This window comes from Apodemus sylvaticus, chromosome 22 (genome assembly GCF_947179515.1).
Source record: "Apodemus sylvaticus chromosome 22, mApoSyl1.1, whole genome shotgun sequence".
NCBI classification, from domain to species: domain Eukaryota; kingdom Metazoa; phylum Chordata; class Mammalia; order Rodentia; family Muridae; genus Apodemus; species Apodemus sylvaticus.
In genome coordinates, this window is record NC_067493.1 from 39,616,888 (window position 1) to 39,637,498 (window position 20,611).

The 20,611-nt window shown below is 44.1% G+C and overlaps 1 protein-coding gene across 5 annotated transcripts; it reads right to left on the reverse strand.

The window, feature by feature from the left end:
* Positions 1 to 841: 841 nt before the first annotated feature.
* On the reverse strand, positions 842 to 19,882 carry Mrps17 (mitochondrial ribosomal protein S17). 5 transcript variants are annotated; one of them, XM_052168507.1, is made up of 4 exons: positions 3,350 to 3,609; positions 2,488 to 2,660; positions 2,234 to 2,367; positions 842 to 1,193 (listed from the first exon to the last, which is right to left on the reverse strand). In XM_052168507.1, the coding sequence occupies exons 3-4, from the start codon at positions 2,354 to 2,356 to the stop codon at positions 954 to 956; spliced, it is 363 nt and encodes a 120-aa protein (XP_052024467.1). In that variant the 5' UTR covers positions 2,357 to 2,367; positions 2,488 to 2,660; positions 3,350 to 3,609; the 3' UTR covers positions 842 to 953. The 5 variants fall into 5 exon arrangements, with proteins under 5 accessions (XP_052024467.1, XP_052024468.1, XP_052024469.1 ...); XM_052168508.1 differs by having other exon boundaries at positions 3,565 to 3,604; XM_052168509.1 differs by lacking the exons at positions 2,488 to 2,660; positions 3,350 to 3,609 and adding an exon at positions 19,877 to 19,882.
* Positions 19,883 to 20,611: the final 729 nt, after the last annotated feature.

Consider the following 20,611-nt stretch of genomic DNA (forward strand, 5'->3'; position numbering starts at 1 on the left):
TTTACAGCATTTAAAACATTTCCCCTTGCGAGTTGGTGAAATGAGGGGGAAAAAAATAAATTTACTAGCCAGCAGTGATGGCACACACCTTAAATCCCAGTACTTCGGAGGCAGAGGCAGACAGACCTCTGTGATTTGGAGACCAGCCTGGTCTACAGAGCAAGTTCCAGGACAGCCAAGGCTACACAGAGAAACCCTGTCTCCAAAAACACAACAAAGCCGGGCAGTGGTAGTGCACGCCTGTAATCCCAGCATTCTGGGAGGCAGAGGCAGGTGGATTTCTGAGTTTGAGACCAGCCTGGTCTACAAAGTAAGTTCCAGGACAGCCAGAGCTATACAGAGAAACCCTGTAAAAAACAAATCCAAAAAACCAAAAAACCAAACATACACACAACAAAACACCCCAGATTTAATTTACTTTGAATATGAACCATTAAAACTCAGGGCCAGCAGGATGGCTCAGTGGGTCCAGGTGCCAGCTGTGCAAACCTGGCCATCTGAGTGCGATACCTGGAAATCCTGTAAGAGTGAAAAGGAGAGTGGACGCCCTGAGGCTGTCCTCTGGCTGCCACAGTATGCATGCCGTGGCACAAGTGTGCCCACACAGGCATCGTGGACACACACAATAAATTTTGAAAAATTAAGCTATCAAAACTAAGGTTAGCCTTTTATGTCATTATTAAAAGGCTATTCAAAATCAAGGTGCTAAAGTCCAAGATTTCTTTGAGCGAGGCAAAACAAACGAGACAATATGTGAGCTTACGAAGTGATGCCACATACTTGGGCATACAGCGAGATCGGAAAGTACCTTCAGTTCAGAGTCTAAAAAAGGATGCAAACCTTTACGGAACACATTACTTTTAATGTCACCGGAGAAACTCTTGACAGTTAGTAATGAAAGCCATTGAGCAAACACATGGACAGAAATCCCCCTGGCTCCTCCTTTCCTAGGCTCAGGAGACCTTGAGCTCCTCCTGAGTTTCGCTGAGAGGGCTCTCTAGGTAGGCAGTTCCTGCACAGGGCTTTCCGGTGACCGGGTCGATAACTCGGCCCACTTTGAAGACGATCTCGGCCAGTTCGTGTTTCACATGCTTTGATCGTGGGACGGGCAAAGCTCGGAGGAGCACGATGTCTCCAACGCTGCACTGCTGAAGGGCATCGTGGGCAAAGTAGGTTTTCCGCTTGTTAAAGTACTGTGGAGAGAAGGAGAGGGGCAAACCAGGAACTCCCACCTATGATCTGTGGTGCAAAAAGGACACAAAAACACAATTCCCAGAGAGCTGCCCCCTCTCCCTATTCATCTAACAAACCACAGCTCCGTCTCTTCTTGCCCACCCCACTCCCACTGCAGCCACTGGAGTTCAGGTCTTTACTGTTTCTATGCTATGGTTTTGCAGAATCCCCTTCCTCACTCCTTACACTGGTCCTAATGGATTCCTGGGCATAGTGGTGCATACCAAGGGCAGAGGCAGTTGGATCTCTGTGGGTTCAAAGCCAGTCAGGTCTACATACTGAGTTTTAGGACAGTCAGGGCTACACAGAGTGATCCTGTCCCAAAACAAAACAGAGCAACAAAGCAGAAAGGATCCTTCGCTGTCCACCTCCATCTGTCCTTGATTCCTTAAAAGCACTTGCTATTTCTGCAAGAGGCCGTGCCCTATCACAGCTGAATAAACCACTGCAGTGTATCCATCAGGGGTGGAAAGATTTCTTGTCATCCCGCCCAGGAATAAAATTGCACTGGAGGGTCGGCTCAAATGTTTCTTTACTGGGATGTCTCTATGGCAACCTGGGAAGAAGGGATGTCTTATCCTCTTTTCCCATGCTGTTCTGCCTGGCTAGTCACTACAGGAAATATCAAAATGAACTGTGTGCTCCTGAAAGCCTCCTATGAACCAGGCTACACCCACGGTCAGCAGTAGGTATAGTGGATTGCTGCAGATGCTCAACCTATCTTTTATCGACAGGGAAATGTTTTTCCACTCAGACCCTAAAGCAGTGGTCCTCAACCTTCCTAACGCTTGTGACCCTTTAATATAGCTCCTCACATTGTGGCAACCCAAACCATAACATTATTTCCATGGCTACTTCATAATTTTGCTACTGTTATGAATCATAAGGCAAACATCTGATATGTGACTCCCAAAGGGGTCGAGACCCATGGGCTGAGAACCACTGCAGTAGAACGTTGGTAACTTATCGATGGCATTTTAAAACAAGCGCTGATCCTCACCTTCAATAAGTATGGATCCAAAACAAGTCTGGTCGCTCTTACTTTAGCAGTTTTTACCATTGCTGTACCAATCACCTTCCCCACAACCCATTTGGCGTGGACGGCTGAACGAACTATTGACATTATGTAAGCACCTAAAATCAAACAAGCAAACAAAAAACCCCCTCAGAGCTTAACATTGTTAAGACAGTCTTGCCCCCTTTCCCCTATCCATTAACAAACTAATGGCTCTGTTTCTTTTTCCTGAAGTTTACCTGTCTCCACTGTAGCCCAGGCTTGCCTTAAACTGGGAGATCCTTCTACATTAGCCTCCCGTGAGTTGGGCTAGGCAGCTAAGCACTGGTTGCTCTTCCAGAGGACCTGGGTTCAGTTTCCAGTACCCATGTGGTGGCTCAAAACCTTTGCAGCAACAGTTCCAGGGGATCCTCTGAAATTACACACAGGCTGGGGCTACAATGGGCTACCCCATTTAAACTAGCATCCAGATGGTTAGGGCTTACCAAGTGAATTTTGTCAGGAGCAATGTCCCGTACCCAGTAGTGATTTTTTTTCTACTTTTCTGAAACAGCCAGGTCGGAGATGTTTATAGGTCTTATCTTTATAATGTTTACAAAGTAGAAAATGAATCTTACCCTCAGATCTCCTCTATGGAAAGTTAGGAATAGCATTGTCTGCTCACAAGTGTTTCGAGGAACTATTAGTGTGTAAGCATACAAGTAAACGGGTTACACTGGAGTCCCTCTCTCCAAATGAGGAAGGATATGGCGGGAAAATAAGCAGTTAAGAAACCAGCTTTAGTGTTTCTCTAACTTAAATCATTGGGAAAACTCCCCTGCTACCGACCACAGATGCTCTAGAGACCAAAGCTCTTCTACCTACAGGTGCCTACTAGATCACTAAAGACAAGTCACCTTATTTTTCCTTTACCCGCTATTATTTGTTCTGTAACCATTTAGAAACACCTCGCCCGTGTCACTTGGGTGTCCTTTCTTGGAACTGGTCCCCGGTTAGGAAGTATTACTAATAAACGGGGTTGTTTGAAGCACTCAACTCCCGAGTCTGCGGGGTTTATTCCTTGTCGTTACCAGGGCATGATCTCGAGGTCACAACACTTACTGAAGCTGTCTTGTCTCTATAGCCCTTACAGCCTGCTACCATAAAGGGCTCACTGCAAGACCTCTGCCGGTCAGCAGCCAGCTTCCTGTACAGGAACGACGAGACTTTGACTCGGAGCCGCTTTGGGAATCAGTCGTTACCGAACCCACCAGGGAAACTGACAGGAGCCGCAGCACTGCTGACCCCCAACATCCAGACCTGAAGCCCTCGCTCACCTCCGGAGTCTACCACTCGGACCAAGGCAGGAGGAGCATGGGCGCAGTGTGATGACGTACACAGTGCGCTGACCCCACCCCTCCCTTTTCACTGGGCGCCAGTCCTGTCAGTCTTGAGCGGGCTAAAGATAAGAATCCGCCCACTCTCTTTGAAACCGCATCTCCCAGGACTTGTGTCCTGCTTATTATACCTTTTCTTTAGGCATGGCTATAGACGCGCAGGAGGTTCCTACCTTTTCTATTTCATTTTGTTCCCTGCTCTTTTGGTTTCCCAGGAATAGATTGGACATGTCTTCAATCAAAGGACCTTGTTTTTGTCAGAAACTCGTTTTCTTTTGTTTTGTTTTGTTTGTTTTTTGAGACAGGGTTTCTCTGTGTAGCCCTGACTGTCCTAGAACACACTCTGTAGACCAGGCTGGCCTCGAACTCAGAAATCCGCCTGCCTCTGACTCCCAAGTCCTGGGATTAAAGGCGTGCACCACTACTGCCCGGCTTGGTTTGTTTGTTTGTTTGTTTGTTTGTTTGTTTCTTTCTTTCTTTCTAACAGTCTCAAACTACATCTGCCTTGCATCTGCCTTTCCAGTGTTGGATTACAGGCGTGATCTACAATAATTTCTAATGTCCTGTTGCACAGTGTAATAATATTTGTGTACGTCAACGTAGCATAAACAGGTGCTTTTGAATATGTTTAAGGCAAAATTGTGATAAGTGTATGGATATGCCAACTACCCTGGCATTACTGTATACGTGCGGTGCAATATCACACTGTATCTCATAGATATGTATAATATGCAGGTGAAAAGATTTCAAGTTAATATTTAAGGGGCACCTGGTGGCACAGAAATAGTGCCAAATGGCCAAGGCTTTTCTTTCATGCATCATGTACCAGAAACAATCCCCAGTATTAAAATAATAACAACAATAAAACAAAGCATCAATCTGTCCATCCCAATTTTTTTTAAGCAAACATTTATGGAACATATATTTTAAGAATCTGTGCTGGGCATTGTAGGGAAAGATGAATAAAAGGGAGCCTCGCCCACAAAAGCCCGCAGTCTATTAGAGGCAAAGGAAAAACCAAACCAAACCAAACCAAACCAAACCAAACCAAACCATACCAAACCAGGTATGAAGTAGGTAGTAAAAGAGTGTAAATACAGAGAACGTTTCTGCACACACACACACACCACAAAACACACACACACCCTTCACCACCACCTGTAGGTTCCATAGATATTTATTAGGCCAGGCTAAAAATCCTATGTCCTTTAAAAAAGTATTAAGACTAAGTATAGGAAAAAACTATACTAAGTATAGTAAACAAAGCACAAAAGGACTAATGTTTGAGAACTGTTACTTGGTTTATTCTACTTTATATAACTGGCCACATTACAATGTCACCTTGTTGAATCAATATCCATATAATTAAACAGTATTATAGAATAAATTTACAGGTTAGTAATTATAGGTTATTGACTTTTTAGATTTTCGTGGGTTCCCCCCCCCCCCCCCCAATTATTTTGTTTTCTTTTAAAAAACAGGGTATTGGGCTGGAGCAATGGCTCAGCGGTTAAGAGCACTGCCTGCTCTTCTGAAGGTCCCGAATTCAAATCCCAGCAACCAAATGGTGGCTCACGGCCATCTGTAATGAGAGCTGATGCCCTTCTTCTGTGGTGTCTGAAGACAGCTTCAGTGTACTTACACATAATAAATAAATAAATCTTAAAAACAAAACAAAACCCAGGGAATGAAGTAGTCCATATTGGCCTTGAAGTCCATCCACAGTGGAGGGCAGTCTTAAATTCCTAACCCTCTCAGCCCACCATGTGCTAGGGTTATGAAGGAAACAGTAGCAACAGCATCTCAGAGTGCTAGAATCACAGGCATGTTACCACACTGGCGTTATCTAGGTTTTACACTGGAGTCAGAATATGGCCCAATGTATATTTCTTTGTAAATATGATCTTATTCACTATGTATAAGACTGCCTGTGAATATTATAAAGTACTAAATTCAGGTACAAATTCAGTTTCTTTCTTTCTTTCTTTCTTTCTTTCTTTCTTTCTTTCTTTCTTTCTTTCTTTCTTTCTTTTTTCGGTTTTTTCGAGACAGGGTTTCTCTGTGTAGCCCTGGTTGTCCTGGAACTCACTCTGTAGACCAGGCTGGCCTCGAACTCAGAAATCCACCTGCCTCTGCCTCCCAAGTGCTGGGATTACAGGCATGTGCCACCATCATCTGGCACAAATTCAGTTTCTATGCAGTAAAATCTTACTGGTAGATAAGTGTTCATTACACCACGAATAATTAGATCGTGAACAAAAAGACTGAATTTGAAAACTGCCCATCTTTGTAAGTTCACGTTTTCCTCCTGAGTTATGTGCCACTAAGGGCAGGACTTCAATTTGAGGTTTTCCTCGTGTTTATTGGTCATATAATTTCTCACGACTGTGGATCTTCCCGTGTTGGTTAAGGTAAGTGCTCTGGCTGAAGGCCTTCCCACATTCACTACACTTATAGGGCTTCTCTCCTGTGTGCGTCTTCTCCTGCTGTGTTCTCTGACTGACGGCTTCCCCACAAAACCCACATTCATAAGGTCTCTCTCCAGTGTGGAGACCGTGATGCTCCACTGTGATGCTCCGTGAGGGACGTGATGCAGCTAAAAGCTTTCCAGCACTGATCACACTTGTAGGGCTTCTCTCCTGTGTGGATGCTCAGGTGCTGCGTGAAGGATGAATGCTGACGGAAGAAGGCTTTCCCACATTCCTTACGGTCGAAAGGTTTTTCTCCCCTGCATGGATTCTCTGATGCTGAATGAGGTGCATTCTCTGGCTGAATTTTCTCTCACGTTCATTGCACTTGTAGGGGTTTTTCTCCAGTAAGGACTATCTGAGGTGGGCTATGAGTTGAGTTTTGGTTGAAGGCCTCTCCATTCATGGTGTTTCTTTCTCTGAGAATGCAATTAGTAAGAAGATCCTGACTGAAGATTTTTCCACACTTGTTACATTCATAGGGGTTCTCTCTTTTGTAGTTTCCATGACAATGCATCACATCTGACTGCCGTTTGTTGCTCTTTCCTTCTGTGTTTGTTGCTATTTCCTCCTCCTTCTTCTTCTTCTTCTTCTTCTTCTTCTTCTTCTTCTTCTTCTTCTCTAAGATTTTATTTCTTTATTATATATATGTATATAAGAGTGTATATACTCATATATATATATAAGAGTGTATGTACTCATGTATATATATGAGTACACGTAGCTGTCTTCAGACACACCAGAAGAGGGCATCGGATTCCATTACAGATGGTTGTGAGCCATCATGTAGTTGCTGGGAATTGAACTCAGGATCTCTGGAAGAATAGTCTGTGCCCTTAACTGCTGAGCCATCTCTCCAGCCACAGCGGAAATGTTTCTTAATAGGAGGGATTATGTGGTGCACAAGGTTTGAGTTCAGATTATAGTTTTCCTCAAACTATTACACCCTGTTCTTCTCTGTGTAATTTTTTAGTGGGTGAAAGACACTTGTTCCACATACTTCTGCTGCTTTTCTTGGTTCGGTTCTAACTGGTAATCAAAACCCAGAGTCCTCCTAAGACGGAGCACCAGAAAGTGCCTCCGTTCGTCTCTCCATTAGGACCCTCCTGGAGATGACTTTCATTGGATGTGTCGTGCAGGAGCAACAGTTTCTTCATTTCAGGTCTGTCTATCCCATCTAAAAGAGATTCAGAATGTACAAATCCTTTCTGACATTAGGCTTTGAAAAGAAAACCATTACATGCAGAATTACCAGATAACCTAACGGGTCACATAATAAACATTTTATAATATGGAGATAAATCAAGCAGGAAGGCCAAGAGAGGAGGACTGGAAAGAGTGAGCATGGGGACATTGGAAACACACATATGGGAGCCAGAGCAGGACAAGGGCCACCCAGAAGTAGTCACATTGAAAGGATAAAAGAGAAAGATGTGTTAAAGGACCATGGGAGATACTGGAGGGACACCTGTGCGTTCAGAAGGCAGATCTAGGTCCAGGCCCTACAAAACTTATTCGCCAGCTTGTTTATTTAAAAATTACTCTTTCCTTTTTTTATTGTTTGTTTAAAACGGCACAAGTAATGTATAGAGTAACATATTAAAAGAAATGTAGGAACGCATAAAGAGTCCTTTGGGGCTGGAGAGATGACTCAGCAGTTCTGAGCACTGGCTGCTCCTGCCGAGGACCAGGAGAGCATCCCAGCACCTGCATGGTGACTCCCAGCCATCTGTAACTCCAATTCCAGGGCATCTGATACCCTCTTCTGGCTCTCACAGGTACTGCATACATGTGGTGCACGGACATAATGAACCCCCACCCCCCCAACACACACAGAAAATAAATACAAGTAAAAGCTAAGTCTTTAAAAAATAGTCACATCTGTTGAGGTTTTGGTCTTTGCTATGTATTGTAATGCTAAGTGCAGCCCCCACCAAGACCCCAGACATGAGAGAGTCATGTGCCCTGCAGTTACAAGACCAGGCTATGCACCCATCACTTCTGAGAAGGTCAGGGAAGACTCCCACTCCAAAAGTCCAAGGCCCCAACATAACTAGTGAATATTTTCAAAGGTGAGACTGGAGAAACTGTTGAGTCAGGATGAGTCTGCATGACCCACGTTTTGCTGGGATGCATAATCGTGAGTGTTTCTTATATAGGTCAACAGGTATAAATCTAAACTTCGACACAGAAACTGCTGTACAATTCCTGCCCACACTAGAAATGTAAGTCTAGCTATGTTTTGTTCACTCAAATCATCCATAGTGCTAAATAAGTTATCCAGGAGGGAAGCCCCTTGATTCATCTAAGACATCTTTATGTTAAAGTAGACCACCCTCTTTTCTTAGACAGGGCATCCCTATGTAGCCAAGGTTGGCCCCCAACTCAACTCCTCATTCTCTTTCCTCTGCCTCTAGAGTGCTGGGATCACAGGTCTGCACTGCCATGCCCGTCACTTTCTGTCTTTGTTTGGAGACAGGTTCTTACTATGTAACCCAGGCTGGCCCTGAAGTCTTTATGTTATGGAAGTCTAGTTTCATGCAGTCTTCCTACTTGAGCCTCTCGAGTGCTGGCATTACTGGTGTATACTACTGTGCCCGCCAGCTGAATTGGTACACAGGCTGCCACACATGTGTGGAAGTCAGGAGTCACTCTCTCATACTCTGTGGGTTTTGGGGACCAAACTCAGGTTTTCACAGCAATCATCTTTACTCACCAATCCTTCTTGCTGGCTCTGGCTGTATTTTTTTTTTTGTTTGTTTGTTTTGTTTTGTTTTGTTTTTTAACCTCCAGTTCCCACTTAGGAACTGACTGTTCTAATAATTTCCTATCATTTCTAATATAATGATCACCCTCCCAGCTGTTAAGTCCATTGGATACATTTCAGGTCCCTTCTTAGCTATGACAACATATTAGATAAACAGGTACTAGGCAGCATCAACAAGAATAAAGAATGTGATACTGCAGAGGGCATGAAGGGATTCAGTTATGCAAGGCATAGCCCCTCTCAGTCCCTTAAGAGGAACCATTGGAGCTCTGGGAGTTAGCTCAGTGGGTAGAGCACTTGCTGTGTAGTCGTGAGGAGGACAGTTGATTCCAGCATCTATGTGAATGCTGGGTTGGCATGGTGGCTCATCTGTAATCCCAGTGCCCAGGAGGCAGAGGCAAGGGCTCCCCACAGCAAACTGGCTAAGCAGGCTAGCCCAACCTGCAAGCTCTGGGCTCAAGTGTGAGTCCTTGCAATTAAGACACCTGATATTAATAGCTCAGCAGGTGAAGATGCTTACCATCAAACCTGATTGCCAATTTCAATCACCACAATGCACATAGTGGGAGGAAGAACCTAATCCCCAGATCCTCAGAATTGTCCTCCAATTTCCACCTTGTGCTGTGGCTCATGTACACACACATACACACACACTCTCACACACACATTATATAAAAAATATATACACACTATATACGATATATAATATATATGTGTATACACACACTCACATATATATCACATACACACATATACACTGTTATGGTTTGTATATGCTTGGATCAGGGCATGGCACTATTTGCCTGGAAGTCAGTCTTCTGCTAGCAGCCTTCAGATGAAGATGTAGGACTTTCATAGGCAGCTCTGCCTGCACTATGCCTGCCTGGATGCTGCCATGCTCCTGCCTTGATGATAATGAATTGAACCTCTGAACCTGTAAGCCAGCCCCAATTAAATACTGTCCTTATAAGAGTTGCCTTGGTCATGGTGTCTGTTCACAGCAGTAAAACCCTAAGACACACACACATATTCACAATAAAATTTTAGATACAAATACACAGAACACACACACACACACACACATATATATATACATATATACACACAATATATATCTATACATACATAAGACAATATATATACACATACTATATATACATATATATGATTCCTCTATCTTTAAAATACATATGTATATATATACATACACTATACATTATAAAATGTATAATCACACATATATACACACATATAAATTATATATATTTGTGTGTGTGTGTGTGTGTGTATTTACAGATAGCGAAACAACTGAACAGGTCTCTGAGAATAAATGAAGGAGTGTAGTTGCCTTCCCAAGAAGGCAGCTAGGCAGCCCATCCCTGACAAGAGATAGGAGAAAAGTCACTCCTGTGAACCAAGAGCTTGGGCAACTCATAGAACTAGATTATGAAAACCGTTTATTATTATTATTATTACTTTCAGTTCGAGCTAGTCTCTTTTTCTAGTTGGAGCCCTGTAGGCAGGGGCAGAGCAGGCTGAAATGGGAATGAACAGACCCAGAGTCCCAAAAGCCCGAGGATCACCAAGTCAGGGTCATCAGGAAAAGCTGATCCAAGCAGCAAAGCCAGGTGCCAGGGTACTCAGGGTGGGAGACGGGCAGGATGGTCTGGCCGAAGGGACCTGAATAAAAACCTGTATGTGACCCAGGGCTGGAGCCACAGCTCAGTGGTTAGGAGAGCATACTTCCCTTGCAGAGGATCTGAGCTCAGTTCCCAGCACCACGGTTATAGGCAGCTCACAACTGCCTGTAACTTCAGCTCCAGGGGACCTGGACACCCGTGGTCTCCACAGGTGCCTGTACTCACGTAAACACCGCCCCTCCCCCCAAACACATACAAGTACACATAATAACATTAAATCTTAAAACTTTAGAATTATTTTTATTTCATGTGGATGTGTGTTTGCCTGAATGTGTGCCTATGTTCCATGTGTCCCCAGAGGCCGGATGAGGATGTCACGTGCCTTCGGACTGGTGTGACAGCCACTCCCTCTCCCTCTCTCTGTTTCCACAGGTCCCTGACCAGTCTCTCTCCCCCTTTCTGTCATTCTCTATGCCCCATGCTCTTCTCTGCGGCCATGGTTCTGCTCCTGTCTGTCTCCCTGTCTACATGTCCACACATCTGCCTCTGTCCCTTCTCCAGATCATTCTGCTCCATTCTCCAAAATAAACCCCCTTATCCTGAAAGAAAAGAAGTGCGAGCCAATCACCAAGTCCAGAGGAAAATAATCGGGAAGAGACAGTGAAGGGACAAGTGGAGGATGGCCTCAAGACTGTCAAGTCTACGTCGTCCAGTCCAACAGCACATCACTGTCACACACCAGCCACTGGCTCTGAGGGAAAGGAAGAGCAGGAATCAAGTCACTAGAGTAAGTATGGGGATTGGAAAGGAGTCTCTGGGCTATGGACAGTGAGTATAGAGTTAAGTAATAAGAGGAAAAAGAAAGACGAAAAGAATGTAAAACAGATGATTTGATATGAAAAGATTTAAAGGATACTGAAAGGAGGGGCTGGGGAGATGGCTCAGTGGTTAGGAACCCTGGCTGCTCTTGCAGAGGACCCAGGTTCAATTCCCAGCTCCTACATGGTGGCTCACAACTGACAATAACTCCAATCTTAGGGCATCTGCTGCCCTCTTCTGGCCTCTTGAGCACCGCATGTGCTTGGAGCACAGACAAATGTAAGCCAACACCCACACACATAATATAAAATGGAAAAGAAATTAAAAAAAATTAAAAGAATATGAAGAGGCTATATTGGAGAAAATAAACACTAGAGGGCGATCTGTAACAGTGTTTATAGAAGTTTGAAAACTTTTACATCCAGAATATCGGGTTTTTTTTTCTATAACAAATGTAATATTTTCTATCCTATGGGGCTGGGGAAGAGACAGGTATTTCCACTTTGTGTAAATAATAGAGCGTGAATAGGAAGCTGAATGTTTTAAAATATTCTTTCCGTCCCACAGAAAACACACTCTTCTGAAACCTTGAAAAGGAGCTGTTTTTTCCCATTGAGCTTGCTTCTTACCTGGAGAAGGTTATCTAGATGGCTGCTGCTTTCTGGTGTCTACCACACCTCCTGTTCCATCTGCTCGATAGCTCCTGGCTCATAAACCTGGGGCCCATGTCATGGGGAAAAATGTAGGTCTTATATGTTTATAGGGAACTTTTGTCTTTTCCAGGACCACTTCCAAGCCAGGCACACTGACTCAATCATTGCCCACCATCTCAGCACTCAGGAGACTGAGGCGCAAGGGTTGTCACAAGTTTAAGGCCAGGCTAGGGTATGTAGTGAGACCTTGTCTCTGAAAAGAAAAAAAGAAAAAAAAACCTCAATCTCAACAAAGTCACTCTTTCACCTGAGCAATATCTGTCTCCAAAATGGGTCAGCACTCATTGAGTGGCATTAGTTTAATCCTAGCATTTGGGAGGCAAAGACAGGTGGATCTCTGAGTTCAAGGCCAGCCTAGTCTACAGAATGAGTGCTAGGACAGCCAAGGCTACACAGAGAGACTTTGTCTTGAAACAGACAAAAAGCTGGATAACATTCTCCTGAATGGATAAACTGTATTCCCCAAGGTTTTTGAAGCCCCTTACAACATATGGAACTAAGTTCAATTGAGTGGTCTCTCCTGTTCCAGCAACGCCAAGCTCACCCAATGCAACCAGATCCCTAGAGTTCTCCAGCACCATGTTTCTAAAGTCTTTCTTTTTAAATATTCATTTATTTATTAATTATGAATTAATATACGAATTAATATATTAATTAATATATTAATAATATATTATAATATTTTATAATATATTATTATAATAATATAATAATATATTATTAATATATATAATTAATAATATAATATAATAATATATTAATATGAAGATTCGCTGTAGGTGTCTTCAGATAAACCAGAAGAGGGCGTCAGATTTCATTACAGATGGCTGTGAGCCCCCATGTGGTTGCTGGGAATTGAACTCAGGACCTCTGGAAGAGCAGCCAGTGCTCTTAACCTCTGAGCCATCTCTCCAGCCCCCAGCACCATGTTTCTATAGAGCATCTTCCGAGCCAGGGCCAGCTGTGCCCACTCCTCTCTGATGGAGGCCACGCCCTGGAATATCAGCAACTCCTAGAACACCAAGCACACCCCTCCTTGCTCACAACCTAATTTGACAGCCATTTTTTAAAGTGAAGGCTATTTATTGTTATTGCAAATTATTGGACTAGTTTTCATAGAAACAATGTCTTGGGGCACTTATGCCTCATTGGCTGACACATTAGTCAGTTATATTGTAGAATTGTAACAATAGGCTCAAACAGGTTTTGGAAGATTGCTTTCCTCTGTGTGCGCACACATGCATGCTCATGTGTGTACAGGTATATACATATGCCCATGGCTGCATGCTATCGTATAGCACTTTCCTCCAAACTGAAACCTTCTCTTCAGGAGGGAGGGGAGAAGGGAGGGAGGGATGGAGGAAGAGGCTCAGGAGACGCAGGAGATAAATAAACCACCATATGGTTAGCAGACTAGAAACCCAGAAGATTCTCTAGGGCCCCTCCCACACTGTAAACAGGAGGGGGCAACTGTTGGGGTGAGAAGGCTCAATCACCCAAAGCACACAGAGAGGTTCTTGGGTGGTTGAGCCACCTGCAAGCTGTGCAGAATTCTTGAGCACTACCTTTGTGAGTTGTCACCCATGCCACGGTGGGCTCTTTAGTGACACAGCTGCTGGCATCATCCCTGCTCCTACTAAATAATCCCTCATCTAGCTGGGCGGTGGAACAACTTCAGGTGTTGGTCCTCACAGCGTCTCCTGTTTGCTGCTCTATGGGCCAGGCCAGCTTTATACCAGGCCAGCTGTATGCACCAGGTTAGCTGTATGCACCAGGCTAGCTGTATGTACCAGGCCAGCTGTATGCACCAGGCTAGCTGTATGCACCAGGTTAGCTGTATGCACCAGGCCAGCTGTATGCACCAGGCCAGCTGTATGCACCAGGCCAGCTGTATGTACCAGGTTAGCTGTATGCACCAGGCCAGCTGTATGCACCAGGCCAGCTGTATGCACCAGGCCAGCTGTATGCACCAGGCCAGCTGTGTGCACCAGGCCAGCTGTGTGCACCGGGTTAGCTGAATGCACCAGGCTAGCTGTATGCACCAGGTTAGCTGTATGCACAAGGCTAGCTGTATGCACTAGGTTAGCTGTATGCACCAGGCCAGCTATATGCACCAGTCCAGCTGTATGCACCAGGCCAGCTGTATGCACCAGGCCAGCTGTATGCACTGGGCCAGCTGTATGCACCAGGTTAGCTGTTTGCCCCGGGTGAGCTTCAGGGACTCTCCTGTCTCTGCCTCCCTTCTTGCCATAGAAACACTGGGATTACAACTGTGTACCACTGCAGCTGGCTTTTGCATGGCTCCAAGGGACCTGAACTCAGATCTTCATATTTACACAACAGATACTCTAACTATTGGGCCCCACTTTCTCAGCCCAATGCCTATAATTTTTTTAACGTAGATTTTGGGGACCAAAGTCAGTCTTCATGCTTGTAAGGCAGGCAGTCACTGACTGAGATACCATCCTAGCCATTATATAATTGATTTCCCCAATCCTGGGAATTGAACTCAGGGCCTTGTGTATGCTAGGCAAACACTATTTCCCAACTTCACAAAAGCTTTTTTTAAAAAAATGTTTTTATGTAGATGGGTGTTTTGCCTGCAAGTATGTCTGTGCACCCTGTGTATGCAGTGCCCACAGCGACCAGAAGATGACACCGGATCCCTGGGGACTGGAATTACAGACAATAGCTGCCAGGTAGGTGCTGGGAATTGAACCCTGGTCCTCTGGAAGAACAAGTGCTCTTAATGTCTGAGCAATTTCTCCCTATAATAATAGAATTTTAGAGGAGAGGGGATTAAATTTACCTGGCACCCTCCTATCTGGAATCCTTCATTCACTTCTTTTTCCTTAATTTTTTTTTCTCCTGGGAAAGTAAAGCATTTTGAGAGGGTCTAATGGGAAAGATAAAGGAAATACATTGTTAATGTACAGCATTAAATCTGATTTTAAACCTTGGAACATCCTGCCACAGCAGACAATACACAAAGAAGCCTTCAAAGACACAAGCTTAAAATTTAGACAACTCTAACATCAGTTCTTCTTTTACTATTCATTTAAAAATTATTTATTTTGCCAGGTGGTGGTGGTGGTGGTGGTGCACACCTTTAATCCCAGCATTCAGAAGGCAGAGGCAGGCAGATCTCTAAGTTCGAGGCCAGCCTGGTCTACAGAACACGATCCAAGATAGCTAGGGCTACACAGAGAAACTGTCTTGAAAAGAAAAAAAAAACCCAAAAAGATATTTTATATGTTTGAGTGTTTTGCCTGCCTGTACATAGATACATGTGTACCATGTATGTGCTGAGTAATCCACGGAAACTGTAGCTAATAGATCTGCCATGTGGGTGCTAGGGACCAAACCCAAGGGCCTCTGCACCAGCAACAACTGCTCTTAACTACTGAGCCATCTCTCCAGATTGCTCTTATCTGTTTGAAGCAGGGTTATGTGAAGCACAATCTGGCCCAGTCTTAGTCTGAGTTTTACTGCTGTGAACAGACACCATGACCAAGGTAACTCTTATAAGGATGTCACTCAATTAAGGCTGTCTTACAGGTTCAGAGATTCAGTCCATTATCCAGGTGGGAGCATGGCAGCATCCAGGCAGGCATGGTGCAGGAGGAGCTGAGAGTTCTACATCTTCATCTAAAGGAAGCTAAGAGAAGACTGGCTCCCATGTGGCAAGGAGGAGGGTCTTAAATCCCCTCCTCCCACAGTGATGAAGTCCTCCATCAAGGTCAAGCCTCCTAATAGTGCCACTCCCTGGGCCAAACATATATAAACCATCACATTACACTCCCTAGCCCCTATAGGCTAGTTTAAACATATGAGTCTATGGGGGCCATACCTAAACATAGCATAAGGCAAAATCATTTAGTCCAACCGCAAAGCCCCCATAGTCTATAGCAGTTTCAACAAGGCCACACAAACTCCAACAAGGCCGAATCTCCTAATAATGCTATTCCTTGGCCCAAGCATGTACAAATCACCACAGGCTTCAAATATACCTTGTAGTAAAGGACAACTGTGACCTCCTGATTCTTTTGTCACCACCTCCCAAATTCTGAGGTTACACCATGCCTAGCTTACCCTTACTTTTCCATTGCATTGGGTAACTTTATGGGGAGTCCTCCCCACTCCCAAACAAATGTTTACATTATATCATATGGGAAGGATAATGGTTTTCAGCTTATATACTTGGGGGAAATTAAGAAGAATACCAAGGCTCTGCTCCTGCTTTAAGAGATTTGTATTTAATTGGTGTGTGCTGGGCCTGAGTAACAGGGTTTTATTTAATTCTTTTAATTTAAATTTAAAATTTTTATTTTGTTTTATTTTTGAGACATGATTTCTCTGTGTGGATTTGGCTATCCTGGAACTCACACTGTAGATCAGGTTGGCCTTAAACTCATAGAGATCCGCCTGCCGCTGTCTCCTGAGTGCTGGGTTCAAAGGCGTGAGCCACCACCACCTGAGTAGTTTTTGGTTTTTGAGGTGAGGCCCTCACTACATAGCATAAGGCAGCCTTAAGCTAATAGTCCTTCTCCTTCAGCTCCTCCAAATGTTGGGATGACAGACGTGAGAAGCTACAACCACACAACTAATAGTGTCCAATTCTTTTTTATATACTGACAGAGGGCAAACATTCAGCCTTGCACATGCTAGGCAAGGGCTCTATTATTGAGCTACACCCGAAGCCTCTTACTTGCATTCTTTACCCTTACACAGGCTAAATTCACCTCAAAAGTTAGACTTCTATGATCTGTTATACAGGTGGTTGCACTCCTATCATTTTCCAGAACAGCCACCTTCCTGTTTGAGCATCTGCATTAAGTTCCCCACAAGAATCACTACTTCTTCTCATGGTTCCTATACTGTGAAGTCACTGTAGTTTTCCTATACTGTGAAGTCACAGCCCCTCCCATCGATGCAGGGAACTAGCTGCAGTTCCCTGATAGTCCTTGCAGTTGCTTTTGTTTGTTTGTTTGTTTGTTTTTGTTTTTGTTTTTTCGAGGCAGGGTTTCTCTGTGTAGCCCTGGCTATCCTGGAACTCACTCTGTAGACCAGGCTGGCCTTAAACTCAGAAATCTGCCTGCCTCTGCCTCCCAAGTGCTGGGATTAAAGGCGTGCACCACACAGGGCATTATAGACTTCAGACACTGTGGAGTAACAGGAGCAGCAGGCTTTAATGGACACCACAGCAACTATTTCTACTTGCCAGAAACGACTCTGGACATGCTTGACTTGAGGTGTGCAGAGCCCTACAGAGGCTTTTGCTTCCCCCTTGTCTAAAGACATAGTTCATTTGTGTAGGCATTGTTTGCTATGATTTTCCGATTTGCCATCTGGCGGAGATCTGGTAAGATGCAGTTTCAGGTTGGGCACCTAGAATGAGTGAGTGGCACCGCAGGAAGCGGAAGCATTCAGAAATCTCAGTCAGAAAGAGACCTATGGAGTCCACAAAGAGAAGTACAACCTGTTCATTAAGACAGAGCGCAGCAAGCTATGGCTGTTGTTTCTCTGTGTAGCACTGGCTGTCCCAGAACTTATTCTGAAGACCAGGCTGCCTTCAAAATTATAGATCTACTTGCCTCTGCTGCTCAAGTGTTGGGAGATTAAGGGCACACGCAACCACTGCCCGACTGACATTCTTTAAAATAAAGAAAAAGTACTTAAAATACCCTGATTTCCCTTCCTGCTCTCCCCTCCCTCTGTTTTTTAGAGACAAGTCTCACTCTGTAGCCCAGCTTGGCTTTAAACTCTTGGTCATCTGAAACGGAAACTTCTGGTTCTTTGAAAACTTAATTATGTCAAATTATGTTAAATGGTATTTTGCTGGGGACAGAGTCAAAAGGATGTCTTGCTAAAGCAAACATGAGAAAGACTGTTTTCCTGAAGCAGACACAGGTGAAAGGCTGTTTGGATATAGCAGACACGTGAAAGGATGCTTGAAGAAGGAGGATAAATATGACCCCACGGACAGTGGGAGGCGAGCCCTGAGCTTTGGTTTGGTTTGTTCTGCTTCGCTCTTCTTTGCTAATGACACACACTATTGGTTCTCCTTACATAGCGTAGCGTTGTTGGGCTCAACCCATGGTAACAAAGCTATTAAAAGAAACTTGCCCAAGAACTGCTCGAGAGCTTTGCCATGTCTGCAGGATCGAACCACAGCTGTCAGTTTGTGTCTGGTGTTTGCCTGCTGAAAGGACTGGACTGCAGCTGCTGGTTCGAGCCTGGTGTCTGTCTACCTAAAGGACTGGTTTGCAGCAGCTGAATCCTATTTGGTGTTTGCAATGGGACTGAACTGCTGAGAAGGAAGATCGAGTTCACCCCCAAAGAACTACTGCTGAACAGGTCCACTTCCCCCACATCCTAATAACTTTTCTCTTCCACTACCTCTGCTGGGTGGTGGGCTAATAGGGGTTGAACCCCTATTAAATGTAGGTTACAAAAAAATTTATGACTACAGTAGTCTATCTGTTTCAGTCTCCCTAGTGTAGGAATGACAGGCATGAGTTACTGCCATTCTTAGGCTTTTAGATATCTGATTCACAGATTTTAAAAACCAGAGGTTGCCAGCTATTGGGGTGCAAACCTTTAATCCCGGCACAGGCAGGCAGATCTGTATGGATCTGAGGCCAGGCTGGAGCGAGCTCTAGGCCAGCCAGGGTTCCATAGAGAGATCTGTCCCCCCAAAGAAAAACAAAAGAAAACCCCAGAGGGCTATAAATGTTATCAACTTCAAGATACTCAGTCTAGGGCTTTTCATTCCATTTTCCCAGAGCAAAGAACACAGTGTCCTTGCCTAATTAATTGAAAGTCTTCAGAAAGATTAGATTTCCTCCCCCTTAGAAATGGAAGAAACCAGAGCTGGGCTGTAGTGCAATCAGTGGAGCACTTGGCCAGCTCAAGAAGCCCTGAGTTCCATCCCCAGCACCTAAGTACACTGGGCTTGGTAGTAAAGCCCTGTAATTCTAGCACTCAGGAGGTAGAGGCAGGAGGATTAGGAGAGTAAGGTCATCCTTGGCTACATCATGAATTAGAGTTCAGTGTGGGAAACATAAGACTCTGCCTCAAATATGGAGGGGGAGAAGGAAGCAGGAGAAGAAGAGGAGGGTTAAACCCGGCATTTCAATGGCATAATGAAATGTATGGATTTGCTAATTACACAAAAGAACAGTCTCTGTCTGGAAAATCTTAAACAGGGATTGGCAGAAATGAAGATGCCGTGTTTCTTTTCTTAAAAAGCTTTTAAAGAATCAGCATATATTAATTATAAACAATTATGGATTGTATTATTGCATTTTCATGTGCTGCCCTGCCCCATTGAAAGCATTTCTGCAAAGTATTTTTTTCTATTGAGAGAGAGAGAAAAAAAAAAAACCCAGCTGTTTCTGCAGAATAGCCCCATTAGATAAGGAATGCCATTCCCTCACTGCCTAAAACATGATACCAATCCTAAGACGTCGTGGCTAATTCACTAAGAGGCAGACCTTTCTAGATTAATTTAAAAGCCCTTTAGGAGCCAGGCATCATGGTGTATACTTATAATCCCAGCACTCGGGAGGCAGATGCGGATGGATCTCTCTGAGTTCACTGGTTTACAGAGCAAGTTCCAGGCCAGCCAAGGCTATAGAATGAGATCTGTCAGAGAAAGGGGAAAGCAGGGTAAAGGTGTGGGCTGCCAAGGTTGATGGCTTGAGTTTGCTTTCTGACTTCTGTAAGTTGTCCTTGGATTTCCATACATACACCTTTAAATAAATAAATATACTTAAAAAAACTTTAGGAACTAGGTTTCTTTTAATTTTTAAAGATTTATTTATTTTATTTATATGAGTACACTGAAGCTGTCTTCAGACACACCAGAAGAGGGCATCAGACCCCCATTATAGATGGTTGTGAGCCACCATGTGGTTGCTGGAAATTGAACTCAGAATCTCTGGAAGAGCAGCCCAGGAACTAGGTTCTTATTTTACCACATGTAAGCTCTCAAAAAAAAAAAAAAGCCAGATAAAAATTAATAAAAAAAATATCCTTAAGTTTCAAACTCAATGATCTCAAAGCCAAATGTGAGACCAAAAAACTGCATTCATCCAGGTTGGAGCGATAGCTCAGTGGTTAAAGACATGGGTTAAGTTCTCAGCATCCACATGGGGGGGGGCAACTATCTGCAACTCAAGTTCCAGGAGATTTGACATTCCCTTCTGGCCTCTGCCGCACCGGGCATGTGTGAAATACACATACACATATGTAGACAAAACACTTATATATATATATAACAAACAAACAAATAAATAAATGCCCTTCATCTATTAAGTCAGTCAGAGCAGAGTTTCTCCTTAATATATACAAACTGAATAAGACTCTTAGGTCACTAAGTTAAAGTTTTCCCAAAGCATGCTAAGTAACACCCCGCTGTGTGTTATGAAAGGGTTCTAAATGATGTCAGGAAAATGCTGGCCCCAGACAGGCACAGTCATGCACACCTCTTGTGCCAGCACTTGGGACATTACTACAGGAAGAAGACTGAAAGTTGAAGGCCATCCTTGTGTACAGAGCAAGTTCCAGGCCAGCCAG